This window comes from Chenopodium quinoa, unplaced genomic scaffold (assembly GCF_001683475.1).
Source record: "Chenopodium quinoa cultivar QQ74 unplaced genomic scaffold, ASM168347v1, whole genome shotgun sequence".
Lineage (NCBI taxonomy): Eukaryota > Viridiplantae > Streptophyta > Magnoliopsida > Caryophyllales > Amaranthaceae > Chenopodium > Chenopodium quinoa.
In genome coordinates, this window is record NW_018742959.1 from 3,045,638 (window position 1) to 3,069,864 (window position 24,227).

General features: G+C 39.2%; 1 protein-coding gene across 3 annotated transcripts; it reads left to right on the forward strand.

Moving 5' to 3' along the window:
• The first annotated feature begins 5,967 nt into the window (after positions 1–5,967).
• LOC110728749 (probable potassium transporter 13) lies at positions 5,968–12,107 on the forward strand. Of its 3 annotated transcripts, none has more exons than XM_021908398.1 (10): positions 5,968–6,362; positions 8,097–8,328; positions 8,405–8,650; positions 8,734–8,784; positions 9,187–9,447; positions 9,562–9,614; positions 9,738–9,852; positions 10,230–10,484; positions 10,734–11,256; positions 11,374–12,107. In XM_021908398.1, the coding sequence occupies exons 1-10, from the start codon at positions 6,333–6,335 to the stop codon at positions 11,798–11,800; spliced, it is 2,193 nt and encodes a 730-aa protein (XP_021764090.1). In that variant the 5' UTR covers positions 5,968–6,332; the 3' UTR covers positions 11,801–12,107. The 3 variants fall into 3 exon arrangements, with proteins under 3 accessions (XP_021764090.1, XP_021764092.1, XP_021764091.1); XM_021908400.1 differs by lacking the exon at positions 5,968–6,362 and adding an exon at positions 6,991–7,161; XM_021908399.1 differs by lacking the exon at positions 5,968–6,362 and adding an exon at positions 7,219–7,570.
• Positions 12,108–24,227: the final 12,120 nt, after the last annotated feature.

Here is a 24,227-nt window from a genome sequence, read left to right on the forward strand (position 1 = left end):
CTTTTATTTGCTCACTTGTCCTTTCAATTTCCTATTCTGGTACTTTACCCAAACAAAAAACCCCCGTGTTCCACCTTTTTCTTGTGTTTCAAGCATGGATAAGTACCTATCACTAGCTGATAACCTAGATGGTGATGATTCCTCTTCGGAATTTCACTTTGTCGCGTCTTCACCTTCTGTTCTTAAGGACACAGCTAGTCTCGTTGATCCTTGTTTAGAAAGGATCGAACCTTTCGCACCCCAAAGGCCAAACACTCAGACTTAGGGCCCAATCCCGAACTCACCGTTGTTGAGTTTTGCTCAAGTCTTATTGGACTTGGGCTTGTCTAGTGATAGTGGAAGTGATACTCAAAGATCACACAAAAACTGATGATAATGCTGAGTTGATCAACAAGTCGACTGTGGGTAAGCAACAAATTTGGTCATGTGACGAGTTGGGGAAAATTATTGATCCTTACATAAGGCCTGATGTTGTGTCATCCTCAGCCAATTTACAATCCTCCATCGAAAAGCCCAAAAGCCAAAAAAAAATTCTCCCATCCATAACCCTTATTGCTGAGGAGTATCCGAACCCGCCGAATTCTCCCGCTTCACCTAAAATTCCCAACCTTGTCAAATCCCCACCCATTTACCCTATTTTGGATCAGGTTGTAGCCCAAATGAGGAAGATTCGTGACTTAAACATGGACCCAGACCAGCCAAAATTCGAGGAAGGCAGTGGTTCTCCAACTGCAATCCCTTCAGATCCAAACAAAGTCAAGCTGATCATGGTGTGTCCAAGCCCAATCCAAAGCAGGCCGGCCTTTCGAGTTTTGTTCAGTCTAGAAATTGTGGAAATATGCTCAGACTCGGAGAAATCAATTGGTGATTTTAACTTAAACCAATCACCAAGGCTGGAGGAAACTGAGACCACGAATGTGATCAAGATCAACGGGAAGAAGAGAAAGAAAAGCACGACAATTGAAAAAGGGAAAGGGATAAAGCTTGGTTTGTCCGACGGTGACAACATGGAATCTTCAGAAGGAACAGGTGAAGGGAGACCTTGGGCTAAAAGAGTTCATAAGGCAACAGAGAAGAGTTTGAGTGAAGAAAGAAGCAAGAATTTCCAACTTCCGAGAGGTTGTAGATGCTTTTGTGGGTGCGTAAGAGGCTAGGTGGCTGGCCCTCAAGAGCCACGGGAAGACAAATGAAGATTTGGAGCTGGAATTGCAGAGGTTTAAACAATAGGGAGTCCTCTACAATTCCATTTATTAGTAGTATGTGTAATAAATTTAGAGTTAATGTAGTTTTTATTTCAGAATCTAAGTGTAGTGTTAGTAGCTTAGTACCGGTCTTTAGTAAACTCGGTTTTAAGGATTGTTTTGGGGTAGATGCTTTGGCGGAAGGATCGGGGGGCTGTTTCTTTGTTGGTCTTGTAAGTTAGAAGTAATCTCATCATAACGCTATCAGTTGTAAAGCGTGGGATGAGTTTAACAATGTTATATATATTTCGTTTGTGTATGGCTCGCCTTACTTAGATTGTAGAATGGGGGTTTGGGATGCTTTAAGACTTTTCCTGCGCAACTTTAAAGGAAACCACCTTATGATCGGGGACTTTAATCAAGTTGAATGGAGTTCCTAGAAAAAGGGTGGTGCATTGCCGATCAGAGGAGCAACGAATTTCACAAATTGGAGGGTGAATCATGGACTTATGGATGTCCCGCACAAAGGACTGGATTTCACCTGGACTAATAATAGGCTAGGTGAGGAACATATCATGAATAGACGGGATAGGGCTTATTGCAATGTGGCATACAAAGATCTTTGCTCAGAAGCGATAGTGTAGAATTTTCCTATTTTCATCTCGGATCATGGACCAATTCTTTTTGACTCGCATCCAAGGAAGCTTGAAAGAATTAATAGGCCATACAAGATCGAAGCCTAGGCTTTGAGCTATCTGGAAGTCCAGTAGGTGATTGCTGATTCTTGGAAATAAGATTTTAGGGGCTCGAGGATGTACTCTCTTCAGCAAAAAATAAAGGTAGTTCGTGGCAAGCTGAGATCTTGGTGCCTGAATTTTAGAGACGAGCGTAAGATCAACTAGGAGAAGATCAATGATTCATTAGCAAGTCTGCAATCAGCGGATATGACAGAGGATGACATTGTGCGGGAGAAGAATTTGAGGAAGCAATTGGAGGAGGAAGTAGAAATTAAGAACTCTTTTTAGAGGCAAAGAGCAAAAGGAAAATGGGAAAGTCTAGGAGATAGATCAACATCTTTCTTCTTCAGGGCAATCAAGGGAAGAAAACTAAAAAATGAAATCAGAGTGCTGCAACTTGACGAAGAAAATTGGTGTTCGGATCCAAAGATGATCAAACAGGAATTTGTTAGTCATTTCAAGTCCATATACTTCAAGGAGGAGATGCAGGATCCTAGTGCAGGGGTAAATTCTACAGCTTTATCTGCAAAATGGTTACATCAACTACCACAACTTTCTGAATTCCATATCTCTCACCTGATTAGGGAGTTCACAAGGGATGAGGTTAGGAATCAGTTTTTGACATGAAACCGTTAAAAGCTCCAGGGCCAGATGGATGCCCCCCCAATACTATTCCAAAAGTACTGGGATACTATGGGGAAAGACATTTTCTTGGCAGTTAATAGTTTCTTCACTGGAGGACACATTCTAAAAGAGTGGAATAAAACGTTCATATGCCTGATTCCAAAGGAGGAAAATGCCAAGAAAGTGGACTTGTTCCGACCAATTGGATTGTGCAATACTGTTTATAAGGTGGTCTCGAAGTGTCTGGTAAACAGATTGAAGCCCATCCTGCAAGATTTGGTCAGGGATTTTCATAATGCTTTCATTCCTGGGAGACTGATGACAGATAGTGCACTAATGGGACATGAGCTGATCCAATATGTAAAAGGGAAGAAAAGGAAAGATGGGAGCTTTGCAAGAGTGATGAAAGTTGATCTAAACAAGCCTACGACAGGGTGAGATGGGATATCATTATTGACATCTTGAAAGCCATGTCGTTCCCAGAAAAATGGATCCAGTGGATAAATCAATGCATGTCAACAGTCAGCTACGCAGTTCTGGTGAATGGCGATCAATCAGACTGGTTTTACCCAAGAGCAGGCCTACGACAAGGAGACCTGTTATTCCCGTATTTGTTCATTCTTTGCATGGAAGTCTTATCACAATGGCTTTCTTGGCTGTAGGGACAGGGAAGTATTATAGGAATTAGAGCTGGCAGGAACTCATTTATTCTTTGCAGATGATGCATTGATGTTTTTTAAACCAAGTATGGAGGTATGCGAGAAACTGAGGAGATCGTTGGATGAGTTTGTGAGATTTCGCGGGAGGTGGTTAGTGCAAAAAAGTCTTTTGTTATGTTCAGCCCGAATACTCCTTCGACATTTGTGAAAATTTTCAGGAAATCTCTTAGCATGACAAGTAAGAGCTCATTTGGAACATATCTGGTATGCCCTATGGAGGTAGATGGAAGAAGTCTCTCTCAGTTCGATTTTCTTGTGGAGAAGATCTCGAAGAAAATACTCTCGTAGAAATTTACTGCTTTATCCCAAGCTGGAAGACTCCTCTTGATTAACTCAATTCTAGTAGCTATGTTGGCACACATCTTAGCCTTATACTTGCTACAAAAGAAAATTTTGGGAAAAATTGGCTCCATATGTTTGAAGTTCTTCTGGGCTGGAGTAAAAGATAAAAAGCCAATCTATCGGAAGAAGAGAGAGGTGCTGGAGAAACATAAGATGGAAGGAGGTCTTGGCCTGAGAAATGTGCTGAAACTTAATCAAGCTATGATCCTCAAACAGGCCTGGAGAGTACACTATAATAGGAGTACGCTAATGAGTAGACTCATTATGGGTAGGTATGGTAATTCACCAATAGAACGAGGAGCCAAGGGAAAGTAGCCAATTAAGTGTTCATGGGCATTTAGAGGGATGACAAAAACAACAATCCACATGAAGGAGGGCTTCTGGTATAAGGTAGGAAGGGGTAACAGTGTGAGTATTGAGGGACATAGGTGGACAAATGAAGGAAAGGTGAATTTGAAATCGAGTGCCAGCGAGGAGGATAGAAGGAGTTATAGGAGAGTCTCTGACTTGATAGAGGAGAGGGGGGGGGGGGGATGGAAAGCAGGGGTCATTTGGGGACTTTTTGACACGGAATTAGTGAACCACATCCTGTCCACTTCCCCAAGGTTTGATATGGATGATGAAATTCTATGGGGGGAAACTCAGAGTGGGGAGTATACTGTGAAGTCGGGTTATAGATGGTTAGAGGGACTTCAAGATGGGCAGGATACCTGGTTTTGGAAGAAGTATTGGAAGTTGAACATACCGCCTAATTGGCTTTTGCTGGGGTGGAAAGTCATGTAGAATGCCAGTAGTTGTAGCACAGAGCTCGCAAAAAGAGGGATATGTGTTAATATTACATGCGTCTTGTGTAATAAAAGGACTGAAACACCAGCCCATCTGTTCAGGGACTGTGAAATTGTCAAGAGGGTATGGCTTTGCAGTTACATGGGAATCAGGGTTCAAGAGGAGATTATTACTGTGGAGGAGTGGCTCAGAAATTTACTTGCATACGCTTTCAAAATGAGGATTGAGTATCCTATGCTCGCGGGAAGTATCCCGACAACTCTGTGGTGTATTTGGAAGCATAGGAATGATATTATTTTCAGAATGGCCAGAACGTCGCCTATTCGAATTATGCATATGCTTAAGGAAGCAACGAATACAGTATTAAAGGGACTGGAGAAAAGGGGTGCAATCTTGGGAGAGTAGGAGCTCATTGATCGAGACAAGAAGGAGTCAAATTACTGGTAGAGGGGTACGCATGTACCTCATGAGGTAGCAATTGTAACAGTGGACGGTGCATGGAAGAAGGCTCGTGGGAGACTGGACTCAGCAGCAGTAGGGTGGGTTCTTTCGAAAGAGGATTCTCTGGTGCAGGAAGGGAGCAAGCTGGTGGTAGGTAGCTCGGCTCTTCAGTGCGAGTTATTGACGATAAGGGAGGGCATCTGCATAGCAATACAACAGTTTAATCAACTGGAGATCAGAACGGATAGCAGACTTAGTGTTGAAGCCATCAGGCACCCCTACTAGGCACCAAAGCATCTGCGGAATCTGGTTTTAGATATCCTCCAACTAATCCCTAGTCTTTCTTATTTTTGTTGTTGCCATGTACCTAGAAATGTTACCTCTAGAGCCCATGACCTGGCATTAAAGGCCAGGAAAGTCGGTTAGGGGTACCATTCAGTAAGGGTCTCTTGTTTCCTAGTTGTCACAAAAAAAAAAAAAAAAAAAAAAAAATCAAGGGTGTAATAAAAAACATACCCCTAACTTTTTAATATTTTTACATGCATAACCACTATTGAAAATAGTATTTGTATTATTTATTTACAACCACATCACTAAAGAAAAAGACACACTTCTTAATATCCTTTCCAACTCTCACTTGACTTTCCTACTGAATTGGATGAGTGAGTCTGGGCGCATAGCACCTATGGGCGAGTTATGTAAATAGGAGGGTAAAGAAGTAATTTCCGCTGATTCAATTTTTGGTTCTAGAAAAAGTTGGCTCTCTAGTGGTACATTATAATGTACCATTATACATGTATAATGTACCACTAAAGTATAATTTGTCTGAATAGTATGTTTAGTGGACTATTACGAGTGTAGTGGTACGTACTTTTTACCGTCATATAATTTTCAACTTCTGGAAAAAGTTGACTCTCTAATGGTACATTATAATGTATCATTATACATGTATAATGTACCACTAAAGTATATGTTATCAGAACAGTACTTTTTAATTGCAAAATTGTCATCCTATATACGCTGAAATCAATAGACACTATGCGCCAAGACTTAACCGAATTGGATCAACCCCAACTCCCAAGAGTATCCCTATCTCTTGTTTATAGTTTGTTTTGAAACTTCCCCCTCACTTTCAAGTTTCAACCCCCTTTCCCAATATATTTTATATTTTTTTCTGTCTTAATTTTTTTTTTCTTGAAAAAAATGAACACTAAACTGCTGGAGTTATTGAGTTAAAGCATTTCAAAGATCTATCAAATTTCTTTGAAAAGAATCTTTTCATTTTTAGAAAGAATAATCTTCTTCTTTATATTTACTTCCTTTGAATTTTCTTCCTACATTTTCATTTACAGCCTGTACTATTCCGTACTACTTCCTTCTATATAATACAGTTCATCACTTCAAGATTTTCGCTGTTTTTTTATTTTTTATTATTATTTTTTTTAATTCAGTAGGATCATAATTTCTGGGGTTTTTCGTTGGAGTTGGAACTTGGAAGTACAATGGAATTATCAACTCATCAATCTCGACTTGTAAGTTTTTTTTTTTGTTTTTTTTTTTTTTATTTTTATTTTGTTTGGGATTGGATTTGGGGTTATTATTATATGTATAAATATAATAATTTTAAGTGTTTAATTCAAAATTTATGAACTTATCTAGTGTTTTTGAGTAATCTTTTAGTATATTTCTCTATTTTTGATGTGGGTATGATTTTATTTAAATGTTTGATGCTTGCATTGTTAATTTTCTGAAATCAAAATTTGAATTGAATTGATGGTGTTTGCAAGTTTGTTAGAAATAAAGTGGATAATTTAGATGCAATATTGAGAAATGAAGCCTTAGTTGTCACGGAATTATAGATGGAAACGTTTAATTGCAAACGTGTTTGTATGCCAATTATGGTAAATGAATAAATGATGGTATACTTCTGTAATGTAGTAGTTTCATCAATAGCTCCAAATATTACACATTGAGTGTACGCCACTGATATTGGGTATACAATTTTGAAATGCATCATTCTTTTCATTTGAGTAGATTAAGGAATACGATAGTGACTTTATACACGAATTCGTATAAATCTTGTCATTTACATATCCATGTAATGCAATAACATTGTAAGATGTTACTTCTTACTTTTATTTGCATAGAGGTGTTGCCGTGTGGTCATTTGGGTATGAGTGTTTAATGGAATTTATGAAGAAAAATACGTATATGATACTGGTTCTGCCGATGTGCTTACCACGGACATTCATGTGGGGGTATTTAATGTGAAATTATTTGCAAATCGTTATCATGTGCTTAATTGACGACTTCGTATGAGATGAGCGATAGGTAAATGTGGATGTGAGGAGTTTACCTCACATCATAGTAGTGGTGGAAGTTTACAATTTCACTTGTTTACTTGCTTATACTGTTCATGCTCCATAGGTCGTATTATACCATTACTTTTGTGTTTCTAAAATAGGATGTCTTTCTTGTTGACTACAGTTGTGACTTAAGAACTGGAATTGTAGTCTAACTACTTGTCCAACTTTTGGATGTGTTTGTTCCTCAATATATAAAAGATTGCACCAGTATTTGCTTAAATAATCGCCCCTAGTTGGATTAATAGATAGGGTTAGAACTCTGTAGAAAGTAAAGGAAGGTTTTTTTTTTAACATAAAAAGAGCATATATTACTTGGGCTAAAGCCCTAAATATATTACAGCCTAAAAACTATTAACTTGCAAAAGTAAAGGAAGGTTGGTTTTGCTTTTTGTAGCTTTTACCTATGTGCTATATCCTTATCTCTAGGTCAATCCTGGCTGTTTGATTCCTTTTATTCAATTAACATGTTGGCATGGTTCTACTCTTTATTCCTCATTTTTTAGTCCAAAGCTTTTCATTGGTGCTAAATTAGAGATGGGTCTTTTATGCTATGTTTGGATAACAAATTAGAAGGGAAATGGAAGGGAGGGAAATAGGAGGAAGGGGAAGGAAGGGAAAGTGGAGGAAATGATGAGCTCCATTTTCCCTCCAAATCTCTCCAATTTTGAAGGGATAGTCTTTATCAAAGGAGGAGGGAAAATGGATCCCTCCCTCCCCCTCCCCTTCCCTCCCCCAACATATTATCCAAACAAGGAACTTTGTCTCCCTCTCTTTCCCTTCCCTTCCTTTCCTTTCATTTTTTGTTATCCAAACATAGCCTTAGTTTATTTTTGTCAATCACTTTCCTGCTTTGAATTTTGTCTTTAATTGGTCAATCAAAATTTACTGTGTTGGTTACAGGAGATGTACCGGAAGACGTTCTGTCTTGCCTACCAGAGTTTGGGGATTGTCTATGGTGATCTAAGCACATCTCCTATATATGTTTACAAGAGTACATTCTCTGGGAAATTGCGTTTATATGAGGAAGACCTTGAAATCTTTGGCATTCTCTCTATGGTTATCTGGACACTGACTCTGATCCCTCTTTGCAAGTACATCGTTTTTGTTTTATCAGCTGATGACAATGGAGAAGGTGCTAAAAATATATTACCTATGTAAGTTGTTAGCTTATTGTTGCCTAGAAATGTAATCATTTTGATTCTTTGCAGGTGGAACCTTTGCCTTGTATTCGCTTCTTTGCCGATCTTCTAAAATGGGCTTTTTTTGTCCTTCTCAAGTGAAGTATGCACACCCATCTTATGAAGCTGCGGCTTCTGGAAAGGAAAGCATGAGTAGTCTGGCTCTTAAAGAATTTTTTGAAAAGCATTATTATTCACGTCTTATCCTCTTTCTAGTAGTTCTCCTAGGGACTAGCATGGTAATTGGGGATGGGATTCTCACTCCAACAATGTCTGGTATGTGGTAGAGACTTAAGGATCTGTGAGTTTTTCGCCAACTCATGATTGAATGATTTGCAATGTCTTCTGTTGTTTTGCAGTCCTATCTGCAGTCTCTGGCCTAAAAGTTAAGATTCCTCATTTAAATGAGTGTAAGTATATGTGTATTTCTATGATTTTTGAGTTTTTAACTCAATGCCTCGTGCTTAGGCCACTTGTGATTAAATTACATAGTAGATGTATACATGTATTTTGTACAAATTAAAATTTGATGAGTTGTACGAGCCTGTTCTCATCGACTGAACTGAACTGAAGTGAATATTTTATAAGAGAAGGAAATTAGGAGCTGAACTGAACTGAAAATAAACGTATGAGAACAGGCTCGTAGAGTTCAATCTTCTTTAGAGTTTTATCTTTCACATCACTATTTTATTGCATCTTTAAGACACTGAGTTGTTGGCAACATGATGTTAAGCATTCCGAATTACCTCATTTTTATTGGCAACATGATGTTAAGCATTCTGAATTACTTTATTTTTATTTTTATGAATCAGATCTTACTCTTGGTGTGGCCTGCATTATCTTGATGGGAATTTTTTCTCTTCAGCATTTTGGGACTAGCAAAGTTGGCTTCCTTTTTGCTCCTATTCTTGTTGCTTGGCTCCTCTGTGTTGGTGGAGTAGGGTTATACAATATAATTCACTGGAATCCTGGGGTCATTCGTGCAGTTTCACCATATTATGTCTACAAATTTTTCAAAGTAACTGGAAAAGTGGGATGGAGTTCACTTGGGGGTGTTGTCTTATGTATTACAGGTACTACTGAACTAATGAAAGTTACAAATGTTCCTGTTAAATTGTATATGGAAAATGAGTTGTATGCTAGACTGGGTTTTCATATTCTTTTTTGTGGTTTTACGGCTTTACCAGGTGCAGAAGCAATGTTTGCCGATCTTGGCCACTTCTCTCAGCTCTCTTTGAGGGTAATTTTATATTCTCTTACTCACTGAATTATTTGCCATTTGCATAATGCTCTTTACCTGAAAAGGGTAGTCTTCGTTTTTCAGCATTTCCATAGCAGTAACTTTTATGTGCTATAATGGCAGATTGCATTTTCCGGATTTGTCTATCCTTGTTTAGTTCTTGCATATATGGGTGAGGCTGCTTATCTTTCTAAGCATAGCGAAGATCTTCAGAGTAGTTTCTACAAGGCAATACCTGGTATGTTTATGTGGGCAAATAGGTGTTTTTAATTTAATGATCAGCAACTTAGTGTGCTGAATAAATTGGCTTTTTGAACAATGAGTTAATCTGGGAAACTACCATTTGTCTTTTCTTTCTATTATTTCTGTATCTTTATGAATTACTACTGTAATCCTGTTAATAGTGCTTTATGACACGCTTTAAAAGAATATATTTAACAAGTCAACAATAAATGAGATATTTTTATTTTTTGCATTGTTGAGGCTGCTTTTCTGTACTATCTTGTTCTTTTGCTTGTAACTATAGCAGAGATAATATGATCATCTCTTAGTTTTTACTCTTCAATTAATGTTTTCTGTAATTTGATGTTACTTCTGTTTGCCTGCTGTGTTCAGAGTCCATTTTTTGGCCCTTTTTTGTGATCGCTACGCTTGCTACTGTTGTTGCCAGTCAAGCAATTATATCTGCGACATTTTCCATCATAAGTCAGTGTCGGGCCTTAAAGTGTTTTCCACGTGTCAGAATGGTGCATACATCTGACGATATATATGGCCGGATCTACATACCAGAGGCCAATTGGATATTGATGGTGCTTTGTCTAGCTGTTGTCCTGGGCTTTAGGGATACAGATAAAATAGGCAATGCTTATGGTACCACCTCATCCCTCTTTTTCTGTTTCTTGAAAATATGTATTACTGTTTACTAGTTCATGTTCTATTTTCACTTAAATTCCAAAAAGAATTCCAGAAATGCTTCAATGATAGATATCATCAATGTACTAATTGGTATCTTCTACCAGACAATATTCAGATTAATTGCTGTTAGTCTTTGAAAATCAAGAATTATTCAGGTTCAGAGGTTTTCTGCTGTTCTAAGGATTTTGATATCATTTTATGCAGGTCTGGCAGTGATTACTGTAATGTTTGTTACAACGTGCTTAATGTTTCTCATTATAGTGACTGTGTGGAAAAAACATGTCCTTGTGGCTCTCTTTTTTGTGCTGTTCTTCGGATCAATTGAGCTCTCATATATGTCAGCTTGTCTGATCAAGATACATCAAGGAGGCTGGGTCCCTTTGGTTTCTTCTCTTATAATTTTGTGTTTGATGTCATTATGGAAGTATGGTACTATGAAGAAACAGGCGTTTGAGCATCAAAACAAGGTGGGCTTGGACAGATTTTTGACTCTTGGTCCTAGCCTTGGTGTTCTCAGGGTTCCTGGAATTGGTTTGATATACTCTAATGTGACCACTGGGGTCCCACCGATGTTTTCTCATTTTGTTGCAAACTTCCCTGCTTTTCATCAAGTCCTCATTTTCGTGACAATCGAAACACTACTAATCCCCAGAGTTCCTGTTAATGAGCGTCTTGTGATTGGTCGGGTTGGTCCTTTAGAACTCCATATATTTCGTTGCACTGTGAGGTATGTTATATTTCCCGTTTCATTTTCTGTATGGCATGAGCATATACTAGAGTAAGAATTTATAGTAGAGTAAGTACGAAACTTGACAAAAGAAATAATTAATTGATTTACATTCAGGTATGGATATAAGGATACTAGAGACACTTATGACTTAGAGTCTAAGCTAATTGACGAGGTAGCAGAGTTCCTGCAACATGGACCCCATGAGAGCGAAACACTGACATCTTCAAACAACGTTGCTGATACGGATGCTGCTCCAGAGGGTGGGGCTGTTACTGTTGGCAGGAGAAGAGTAAGGTTTAGAGAAGTTGAGCCGAGTGGCCCAAATGTCAATGTCAAGAAGCTTATGGAGGCAAGACAATCTGGAGTAGCATACATGATAGGCAATACTTGTGTAGTAGCAAGAGAGGAATCATCTTTCTTTAAGAAAATAGCCATTAACATTGTATACAGATTCCTGAGACAGAACTGTCGAAGACCAGCAGTGGCTCTTGGGATTCCGCACACATCACTGATCGAAGTAGGAATGGTTTACCATGTATGACGGACAGACAACTTGTTAGTGTGCTGGTGGATGCGATGGTTTACCATGTACACGTCGTTTATATGTACAAAATTGGAGAGGTTAGGATATAAATGTGTTTGCTTTTGCACATAGTTTTCATATGTGTACAGGTAACCTGTTATAGTTTTTGGATAGACTGCTTGACCTTAAACTGAGTAGTTTAAAGCTAGAATTCTTTCAAAGATAGACCTTATGTAATTAACGTTTTTTGTTTACAAAAATGCCTGAAATTAGGACAAAGTCAGCATAATTTTATAGGTCAACGCTTGTTGCTTAATTGACGTTACTCAGCGAGTCGGCAGCCTTTATGTGGCGGTCTGTTTTGCTTTTCATCCCGTTAACTTCTGTACTTTTCATCATAATCGAGAATAATAAGCTTTTTTTTTTCTTTTCAAAAAAATGCAAATTGTAAATATGTCCTTCGTCATAATTGAGAATAATTGAGAAAAAACTATTATTCGAAGTATCCTCCCCAACTATTTTACATCATAATTGAGAATATTTAGTTTATTTTTTTTCCATTAAGAAAAAGGGGTGTTAAATACTGCCATTCAAAATGATCAGAACCGTCAACATTTAGTGTGAATAGACAACCACCACCACCACACTGACCTGTGACGTACTACCACCATCTTGACTGGCGATGACCACTACTACCACCATCCTCATCGGCGATGACCACCACCACCACCCGACCAACAACCCACCACCTTTAGCGGGAAGGTGGTGGTTTTTTTTATTTAAATTTCAAGCAACCACGGTAATCGAAGCCTAAAACCGGTTACCGTGTGTGGTAACCAGTGCCCAAAATCGATTACTGTGACCGGTTACTGTGTACGGTAACCAATTTTGGGCTCCGATTACCATAGAAACAGTTACCGTGCGTAGTAACCGGAGCCCAAAGCCGATTAGTTTCCGTGGTAACCGGAGCCAAAACCGGTTACTGTGATTGGTAATCAATTTTGGGCTCCGGTTACCATGGAAACAATTAAGGTGCACGGTAACCGGGGCCCAAAACCGGTTACCGTGTGTGGTAACCGGAGCCCAAAACCGGTAGTTCCTTGATAACCGATTTTGGGCTTCGGTTATTGTGGTTGCTTAAAAAAAAACCACCACCTTCCCGTCGACCAGGGAAGGTGGTGGGTCGTCATAGAGGGGGTTGTTGGTGGGTCGTCGGTCAAAAGGGGTTGTGGGTCGCCGGTTGGAAGGGGTTGTGGTTTGTCGGGAGGATAAAGGGATGGTGAAGTAGTAAGGGTACGATTGTCCATTCACATCATATGTTGGCGGTGGTGATCATTTTTGTAGGCGGTGTTTAGCAATTCATAAGGAAAAAAAAAAACCAAGCCTAGTTTCTCAATTGAGTTCTTAAATGTTGTTGACTCACCTCTCTTCCTCCTTCCTTTCTTCTTCCTCCTTGTGGCGGTTTCTTCACCAAAATCTCAAACAACATTATATACACCAACCCCAACCAACCATTCGAGCAAAGGTACTAGATTTTGCAATTGACAATTCGATTATTAACTTAGAAGTTGCTTTAATGGTGGAAAGAACACTCAAAGGCTGCTTCAACGTATTGTCGCTTCACGAAGGTATCGCCGCTTCGTGGTGGTAAGCTAAACAACCGAACAAAAGATTCCCTAATAGCAAAGTATGTAAATTAGGCCCATATTAATCCCTTAAGGAAAGGTATTTGCCGACCATTGAGTAGTTGAAGCGGCGAGGCAGTGCTAGGTCGTGGGGTTGAATTGGAGGTAAAGCTGTCAATTTGGGTATTCGGGTCTCTGGTTTGAGTCAGGTCAATTTAGGTCGGGTTATTATTGTTTTGGGTGTTTTTGTCCCTCGGGAGAGTTATAGCTCAAAGACTGATCCGACTGCGCATGTACCTGCAAAACAACGGAGACTCCGGGTGGTAGGAGCTCTGCCTCTGACGATCAAGTTAGAATGCGTTGGAGAATGAAAAAGGTGCGGAAAGTAAAGAGGATCTTCTTGGATTCCGAGATCAGGTGTTTTCTCTTATGTAAGAGAATGTAGGGTAGGTGTAATAAATGATTGAATGTGTCCCAAAAATTAGGGATATCTCCCTATTTATAGGGTTGTTGGAGAACGTGCCCTTTCTTAGGTCACTTGACCTAGATTTTGTGTGCTGTGCCATTTTACGGCGTTCTTGGGAATTGGGTCTTGAAGGCCGCAATTCTAGGAGGTATTTGAGCCTGACACATGTCAACTGGTAATTAGCCCAAGTTGACTTGCTTCGGCTTGACACGTGGCCCTCTCTGATTGGTCCATATGGATAGGGTATTTTTACCCAAACCATTTTCCCCTTACAGTTATGACATGCGACGCTCCATGAGTGGTGAACAGTAAAAAGACTGTTCACCTTTTGGGGTGTGATGGGGATGCCCCCATTTTACCCCTCTATAAATAAGGTTTTACCCCCCCCCCCCCCTCTTCCTTCCAACTTTTCACAATCATTTTTACTTCTTAGGGAGAGAAAAAGAGAATTATAGTGAGAGAGACTCTGCCCCCGCCTGTACCGAGTTTTTAAGCTTTCGTTTGCGTTTCGAGGATTACATCCGGTCAACGTTTGTAGCAGTTTTCATATTTTCAGAGTCAAGTTAAAGGTAACCGCCTCTACTCTCTTCAAGCTTTTTGTACTTTTTCAGCTTGTATACTTAGACTTCCAAAATAAAAATGAACTCTCCATCGATACACACGACACTGCGTAGGTCTTTCAACCGGCTCCTGGTACGACTGAATCTAGAACCGGGGTGACTTTTATGGATGTTCGAACCTGCTTTGCTAATCTCCGCCCCTCCGTCTCCGTGTCTATGCAGGTCACAATGACCAGAGTCAAACAGACAATTATCAAGCCTAGGAAGCGGCGCACTCGGGAAGTGCCCGCTGATGAAATTATTCCGAATGAGGAATATGAGGGTTTGGAGGAGCAAGCGGGATCTTCTACAGGTGGCACCCCTTCTACCCCAAATGACTCAATTCCGGGGGAGACATGCGGTGAGGATGATGCCTCTTCCCTAGCCTCAGGTGAAGAGGGGTTAGGCGGTGAGGAAGCCGGCAAAAGATCTAGGTCAGAAGCATCGGCCTCTGATCAGGAGGATATTGCGGCTGACTATCAGCAGCCCTTAGGGGGCCAGTCCTGCCCAATCCCTTGCAAAGAAGGATGCTTTCTAGAGACCTAGAGGTCATGAGGAGTTGCTTCCGGGCTTTTGCGGAGGCTCACCAGGTTGGAGAAGGCTGGAGAATAGAAGTTCTGCCTGCTGAGGCAACAATTGTCTGGGAGGACAACATTAAAAATGCCGACAACTGTTTCGGCTGCTATGAAGCCGTTTTTAGAGTCGGCCTCCGCTTTTCCCTTCACAGGGGTATTAAGAAAATTTTGAAGTGGTATGACTTAAGAGTCTGGCAACTTACCCCCAACTCATGGATCAACGTACTGAGCTACATCGCCGCCTGCGATTTCAAAATATAGAATCAAGATTTGTGCGAGTTTGCTCATATGCACTACATGAGCCGGGCTCCAGGCGGGTCTAAGGTGTGGTACACACGAACCACCCACCCACAGTATCTGATGTCTTTGGAAAAACCGTCCAAATGGTCCGGCTGGAAGGAGAAGTTTTATTTGATCTCCTTTCCCAAGTTGGGACACAACTGTTTCCTGCGCCGGTACTATTTAGGAAGAAATGCACCCTTCCCCGAATTCCGTCTAGGGCCTATCGACTTCTTTGAAACTAGGACCGAGCCCTTGGAGGATTGGACCCAAATAATTTTCCCTAAGGACTACTTACCCCATCCAGACTTTTTGAAGGATGAGGCCTTCCTTTCCGCTTGTGGGCTTAGCTCCATCTTCCCACATCGTAGACTTACTATACATCTGGCAATTTTCTATCTATATTAATGCCTCTACTGTTTTATTGGTCTTTTTAACCAAATTTTTCCTTTCTTTTTTGCAGAAGACGCAACGAAAATGGTTGACCCAAACAAAACGCATGCTAAATCGGTTGCTCAACTAAGGAAAGAGCAGCTGTTGGAGAAGAAAGCTACCTTGGAGGCCAAGAAGGCTAAGAAGGGCGGGGTAAGATCGCCTGCCATGATTTCTAGCTTTTGCATCAACTTAGATGTTTACCGGCTGTACCCATATCCCTTAATTTGGAAATTTGCCAACTGTAACTTTGCTTGTCATTTGTAGGATAGAAGCAAATCAATTTCTCGCTCCATTACAAAGCTGTTCAAGCGGCCAAGGGAGGAGCTAAACAAAACCCCGGCTAAGACGGGAAGGAAGGACCCTCCTCGCACAACCTCTTCAGCTAACCCAGATAGACCCACAACCGGGAGCAAAGGCTCGGTTGTAATGAAAGCTCAGAGCGAGCTGCTAGGAAACAACCGGGTGCTTCTACAACATCAAAGAGTGGCGTGCCACTCACTACTGCTGTCGGCTCTACAGCGGCTAAAGGGGTTGAGTCTTAGCTTCGCCTCCAATATTCGGTCGGACAATTGATTAGGTTCGGTCACACCTCAGTTCGACCGAACCTCTGAAAGGTTCGACCACACCTCTTCTTGAATTTGCTTCCCTTGGCTCCCTTCAACCTAAAACCTTCTCCTCTTTGAAGACCCCGGTTCCTACAATACACAAGCAAGAAAATCAAAGTAGGAAGTAGGCAAATGAGGGAAAATCTAGGAAAGAAGACAACTAAAAGAAAGGAGAACTAAAGGTAAGAGAAAGGGGGGCAAACAAGCTACAAGTATGGGGAAAACTCATTCGAATGAACTCTTAATCGTGGCATAAATTCCACTCATCAACGTCCCCCACACATGTCTTTTGCTTGTCCTTGAGAAAATAAAGCTATAAGAAGATAAACTAACAAAGTAAAACCGAATTTGCTTTTAGTGTAAGCAATAAGCCATTTAAACCTCAAGGTCGCCGATGAGGATGAGTTGTGATCTCGTGAGGGTTTCCCAAGAGCTTTCCCACAACTCTAATAAGACTGCGTCCAAGACAAACCAAAAGGGGAAGACGAGAATATGGATCATCAAGCACATGCAAATCATAATCAAATCAAGCTTTTATAAACAATACAAAATAGGGAAACTAGACGCATCTTACAAAGTCATGCCTTCTCCATATGCTTGAAGTCTAGCTCCCTCCACCAACTAGTGACTCAACTTTCCTAAGTCAAAAGAGCATAAGAGGGTTGTAACGTTGGCTAGTGGGTAAAGGTGTGGTAAAATCTGGAAATTGGTGCTTAGCCTAATCGTGAAACAAAGGGTGATCAAGCCTCTTTTCCAAAATAAAAATTCTACCAATTTCAACTATATTGCCAAAACTTGAATTACATTGCCAAACATTTTCAAATTTCCATCATCATTCAACAACTCTTTATTCTTTCTCTTTTTTCCTTTTTCATCTTGCAAAATCTTTTTTTATTTATACATCCATGCCTTTTCATAACTATGGACGACTTTCTATAAATTGCACTTGCTTTTATTTAAACAAATATTCACAACATCACTATTTCGCTTTTGTAGACACCCATTTGTGTCTCCCCAAAAACCAAACCCAGTGATGAGTACCTTTCACGTCGAATCATAATCGAATGAAACGAAAGTGTGGAAAGGTTTAGTGTTGCGAATAGTTTTAATTTCTTTTTTCTTCTCTCTGTTTTTGAAAACTTATTTTAAGAAAACAGCCAATCCAGTTTGGTTGGTCCATGATATGGGTCCAATAGTTGTGTAGTTGGATGGGTCTTGACAAGAGCTTTCCAACGATATATTATAAGCCCAATTCCGATGAATATTGAGGAAGTTATGGCCAATTTACCAAACTAGGTCCGGTTTGAGCCTCATATGCGGCCCAATGATCTAGGGGAGGGCCTAATATAGATTTATCATTCCTAATGCAATTAGGAATGGTTTTATTCTTCTAGAAGGTTCTTTTCGTTCCTAATTCAATTAGCATTGATAAATTGACTTTTGTTGACTTTTAAGAGTTTTAATTAAAATCAAAGAGCATTTTTGAGGGAAATACGATTTTATCCTTCTGTACGACAATTTTTATCTGATTTTAAGAAAACGTGTGAATTTCTGAAATCAGCGCCAAACGCCAGCTGTAGCGCCTGGCGCCAACAGCCAGCGTTGGCGCTGGTTCGTTTTTTTGTGCGCCAGACTCTGTTTTGATATTTTATCTTTTTGGCTGATTTTCTCTATAAATAACGTCGTAAAAACTCTGTTTTCATTAACATACAACCAGTTTTCATTCTCATTCTCTTCTAATCATTCGCCAACTCTCATCAATTTTCTTTTCTTTCTCTCTTTTTCTAAACTAGCTTTTACATACAAAATTTCGCATTCATTAGATCTAGAAACACCTAGCCATATTCGAAGTTGCCTTCGCCCTAGACGTGAAAGGTTTAATTTCTGAGGGTTTGGTCCCAAATCTCTATTTCAATTATTTAATTTGATTGTTTGATTATTATTTTCCTTGAAGTTACTAACATGTGTATTTTGTTATTAGAAAGAGGTACAAGGCATCCACGTAAGTGCTTTTAATGGTTTAATTGATATTATAATATAGAAATCATGCTTAGGTTGTTATTTTGATTCCTAGTATCATGTCTAGGGTAACTTTAATATTAAGTATGATTGTTATGATGCCTCTTATTTCCTTCCTAATGTTTATGATTGTTAGTATCATGTTAGGGTTAAAGATTTGATTTTTATTGCTAGTGACATGCTAGGGTTTGTTATTAATCTTGTTAGTATCATGCCTAGGATCTTGTTATGTTTTAACATGATTATTATTATTATTGATTATGATTGTTATTTTGATGATTATTATTATGATTATTCTTTATGATTTATGATTATAATTGTTATAATTATTGTGATGATGATTAATATTATTATTTTAATAATTTATTATGTTGATGATTTTATTGTTATTGCTTGATCACGCCTTTTATGCATGTTTAAAGGGAATTGGTATTTGTAATCACGCTTAATAAGATAATTAATAATCTTGTTAGGGTTAATTTGATTATAATTCAAGTGATCGCCAATAATAGATTTATTTGTGCATTAATATTCGACCAACATAGATTAAACAGGTTTAGGGTTAACCTATTGATTGCATGTTAGTCAAAAAGCGCACATGAATACGATCAGAATAAAGTAGAGGCCTATTATTAGGGCAGGTTCAATCTCTTTTAGGTTGGATTTGTACCTTCATCCCCGAACCCTTATTTGGTTCAAGACCTTATGGAGTTGACGATCTCTTGGATCGTTAAGGGGTGTAACCTTTACCCTGTGAACGGTTTACAAGTTCCTAAAACTTGTTGGCGACTCTTTTGCCCTATCTTCTTCCCTTTTGGACGCCACCGTACTTCAGTGTATGATCACAGTGGGGTTCAAGCTAGGGGATTAACGCTTGATATTATTCCCTACAGTTTTTGGCGACTCCACTGGGGAGGATTTCTATTTTAATTCCTGAATTTGTTTCGGCAATGATTTAGAATGAGTGGATGAGACTCGAAACGTTCTAAGTATTTCATGTGCGTAATTTTGATTAACATTATTTTCATATGCATAAAAAAGATCTCATTGGAAAGACAATCCGTAATGAGTTAAAAACATAGGAATTTACACGTAGGAAATTTGGGAAATATCTTTCACAACTAGGACCGAAATAACACTGCGCGAAACTGGAAAATTTTATAGAGCACAGAAAGCTGCTGAGGCATGTAGGAATTAGCGCCAGGGGCCAGAGCATTGGCGCCAGATTTTTAACTGTAGCGCCAGACGCCAGCATTGGCGCCAAGTGCTACAGCTAAAACCTGGCGCCAGTCTCTGTTTGCTGGCGCCAAATTCTTCCAATACCGAGCCAGAAATATGCGTTCTAATTTCGACCAGTTTTTCATATTGTTTGCTCGATCCTTCTTCCTGATTCATTTTTTTTTTCTCACTTTTCTGAAACCCATATGTGTTCTACATATGGACATAACCCTCTGGGAATTCATGCTCCATCTACCTGATTGAACGCTCTGAGCAACAAAGGGTACATCCAAGAATGTTGAATTCACCAAACCATGGAAGCGAGTTTTTCTCAAACTCGCGGTGTCCCATCCACTCGCGCCAACCCTTCACGGTTAGGATCCGTTCTCTGTGGTTCGACCCCTATGCTTGCCTTATACTCGTATCAGGTTTGTTTAGGTTGTATAAATTGTATTTGATCTAGGGATAGACAATTGACGACGCGTTTATTCCCTTGTCAGGTGGCAGGGGCAACAAAAATTAACGCATGCTTAGATTCTCAACTGGTTGTTAGCCATTACCATGGTGAATATGAAGCCACCCATCCGGCTATGATCAAATACTTGCCGGTAGTCAAAGCTGAGGCTAGGACACTAGAAGAGTTTCATTTAAGTCAAGTGCCCAGGTCTAAAAACAACAAGGCGGATGCTCTATCAAAGTTGGCATCCTTGTCCTCCTGTGATACGCCTCGGTCAGTCGTCTTCTAGGAAGTTATGGAAAAGTGTAGTATATCTTATGAAGAACCCATTGGAGTACTTCACCGAAGCTCTACCTGGATGGATGGCATCTGCGCATATTTGACAGGCGGCACGCTCCCTAATTCACCCCAGGAGGCTGCCGTATTAAAGAAACGTGCTACAAACTTCGAGATGAAAGACGCAGAGCTCTTCAAGGCGGGTTTTTTAAAGCCTTTGTTGAAGTGTGTTACCCTAGAAAAGGGGAAAGAAGTTCTCAAAGATCTGCACTCAGGATATTGCGCCTCCTACATAGGCGGCAAATCCCAGGTTATTAGGACCAGGCAGCAAGGTTACTTCTGGCCCACTCTTAAGGCAGACGCCACAGAGATGGTCAAAAAATGTGAGAAGTGCCAAAGATTTGACAAACTCATCCATCACCCGGCAACTAACCTGACTGCAACCCACAGCCCAGTCCCGTTTGCTAAATGGGGCATGGACGTTCTAGGTCCTTATATGCCTGTAGCAGACAAAAAGCGCTATATTCTTGTGGCTGTTGATTATTTCACCAAGTGGGTGGAAGTAGAGGCGATCAAGAACATCAAGACAAAGGATGTCATCTCTTTCATTCACTTACTACAAAAAAGGCAAACAAACCCGTCAAATATGCCTTAGAGACCACCTTTTGACGGGTCTTTATCTCAGAGGTCTGTTTGATTGACGGACCACCCCTGATGAGGGGGTCTCATGAAGTTAAAAGGGACCCGTTATCAGAGAGAGTGGGTCTGTTATAGTCGTGGTTTGAAAAATATTTTAATAGGAGAAGAGAGTCGTTGGTAGACAAATGGGGTTCCTTAGCTTAACAAAGGAGACCCGTCCTGAGAGATATGGGGTCCCTTTATTAAACAAATTTAGACCCCATAAGTAAGACAGGCGGTCTATTTGACTACTCGTATATACAAAAAGAAGATTAATACAGATACATACGACTATTATTACCAACCCTTTAAAACAAATATTAATTTACAATAAAATACAAATTTTCTAAAATAACTCCGAGTAGAATTTATCTATCATTATATAACATTTGTACAACTAATTTTACAACTTGTCTTAAAAAATTACAATAACTCATACTCCATACTTCGTATTAGGTACAATTATTGTACAAGAGTTATATAAAATCTACATTATTCTGAAATAGAATAACTCTTATTGCAAAAAAAAAAAAAAAAAAAAAAAAAAAAAAAAATCTATTACAATGTTATTAGATCTAAATTCAAATACATAATTAAACATAAAAATCACCTAAAACTATCGTCTTCGACTTCATAAATGCACACCATCAATCTCCACCTTTGCCGTCAGCCCGTCATATCTTGAAGTTTCTCATTGCCATCAGATCTATTTTCCCATTGAATTTCTCTAACGATTAAACTTTATATCTTATGGAAATTTAATTAAAAATAATAAACTTTTAGATCAATATATAACAAATTCCCCAAATTTAATAATAAACTTCACAATAAAACTAAAAACCCAAATTCCCCAAATTTAACAATGTATAACAATAAACTCATCCGATAAACGATAGATCAAACATTCAAACACGAAAAATCAAAACGAATTAAATCTGAATTACCCAAGCATAATTTGGAGTACAAAAAATAAGATAGAAACCCAAATGTTAGATCTAAAAAGTAAATTAAATTAAATTTAACAAAAGTATAAAGATTATCGATACAACTGAAAAAAAAAAAAAAAAGAAAAATAAACTAAAGTACTAACCTGAATGGTCGGAAAGACGGGTAAAAAAATTTGCTAGTCAGAGAGGCATTAGAGTACCGCATCTGAGGCTTAAAAGCTAAATAAATGAGTAGACACAAACAATCCATCTGCAAAATAACACATTGATTTCAATAATCAACGCAAAAATCAAAATTAATCCAACTCCTTATTCAAGATGTGAGAATATAACATAAATGAAAATCATTCAAAGAGCGGCATTTCGGAACACATTTTGTCCTTCTCTCAAAACTGACAAAAAATTGTAATTCAACATGCCTCCTTATATTTACCGAACCTAATATAATAGCATGCACTGCGGTTTCACTCGTACCAAACCATTACCATCACTGTTAATCAATTAAATGACATAGCACTTCAACATTCAAATCGCAACATCAAAATGCCTATAAAAACCTAAATTTCATTCAATCTAATAGTAAATCCATTTCATTCAACATTCAACAAAATACAAATACAATCAAACCCAAAAACAATTTACAATAATGAAATCATATACAAAACCTCGCAATATTATCCACAACAACACAATAACTAATAAATTTACAAATGGGAGAAAAAAAATAAGATAAGTGGATAGGAGAGGGGAGTGAAATAGAAATAGAAATAGAGAACGACGTGAAGGTAATGGGAATTGGGGAATAAGAAGAGAAGTAGGGTTTTGTTCTCAACCCAAAAAAAAAAGTTGGTTTGACTGGTGGGCCCATACGCACATAAGAGACCTGTTAGGTCAAACCACGGGTCTCTAATTTTTTTCCCTCCATCTTTCCAAAACTATTGCTGGGCCCTTTGATATATAAGAGACCTGTTTCCTCTAATATTAGTTTCCTTATATTAAAGATACCTGTTGTATTAACCAACGGGTCTTTTATTATAGGTTCCTTTGCCCATTTTTGTAGTAGTGATTTGGAAGAACATCATCACCCGGTATGGGGTACCTATGTCTATGGTGTTTGATAATGCCCATTAGTTTTAGACACCTTAGGAGATTAAGGGATCTAACATTATTTTGCATCATTCGGCCGATCCCAAGCAAATGACCAAGTTGAAACCTTCAAAAAACTCATCTAGGACGACATTAAAAAGAAAAATGAAAGAGCCGGTGGTTTATGGGCTGAAGAATTAAATCTTGTCCTATGGGCCATCCGAACAACTGAAAAAGGGGGCAACCGGTGAAACCCCATTTCTCATGGTTTACATTGCTAAAGTCGTCTTGCCCATTAAGCATTATGAGCCGACTCTACGAGTCATGCTATACGACAAAGAGGCAAACTTAGAGGCCATGAGATTAGAATTGGACTCACTCCCGAAGCGAAGGGGCAACGCTACATTGCGTCATGAGATTTAGCGTCTGAGAATGACCCATGCCTATAAAAAAAAGAGTGCACAAACGACCCTTAAAGTTGGGGACTTTGTATTAGGAAAAATGGAGGCAACCGGTGGGGCCAATGAGTATGGAAAGCTAACTCCTAATTGGGAAGGCCCTTACGTATCTATGAGGAGGTAAGAAATGGCACCTATCGCCTAGAAACTCTAGACAAAAGGTTGCTGCCCAGAACTTGGAAGGTAGACAACTTGAAAAAGTACTACTTTTGAGATTTGTCAATTTTTTGTAAATGAAAAGCCTATCAATGAAAAAGTTGCAACGCCTGTGCAACGCAAAGACGGTCAACTAAATGAATTAAACTAAAGTTTAAAACTAAGTGGCTAAACTAATGTTCAACCTATGAGGCCAATGGTCAGATGATATTTTGTTTTATAAATTCGTCTGCTCCAACGACATAAGTAAGACGTCCGGCGAGGCCCATCCTAGTGGAATTGTCGCATAGAGTATCTCCCATTCAGGTAACCAAGTGCTCTACATACTCATACATACTCATACATACAACAAAGATTGAACAACTTAATTGGTTAACTCAAAGCTGTAGAATGATTAAGCACTAAAGCCGGATGTTTAGTGATATCAGCTGGCTGCCGACTAGAGTTCTAACTTAGATTATTCAACGAATTATACAAGTTTCCCTAATGGGGCAAAGGGACATTGAGTATAATGGAATGCAGATACCCCAAGCGGAGGAGATGAAGCGCATCACTACCACTGCCTG

Excerpts from the sequence above, each read along its gene's own strand:
- LOC110728749 (XM_021908398.1), top strand. The coding sequence starts at position 6,333 with ATGGAATTATCAACTCATCAATCTCGACTT. Across the intron at positions 8,329-8,404 it reads AGCTGATGACAATGGAGAAG|GTGGAACCTTTGCCTTGTAT; the intron begins GTGCTAAAAATA and ends GATTCTTTGCAG. Across the intron at positions 8,651-8,733 it reads TCTCACTCCAACAATGTCTG|TCCTATCTGCAGTCTCTGGC; the intron begins GTATGTGGTAGA and ends GTTGTTTTGCAG.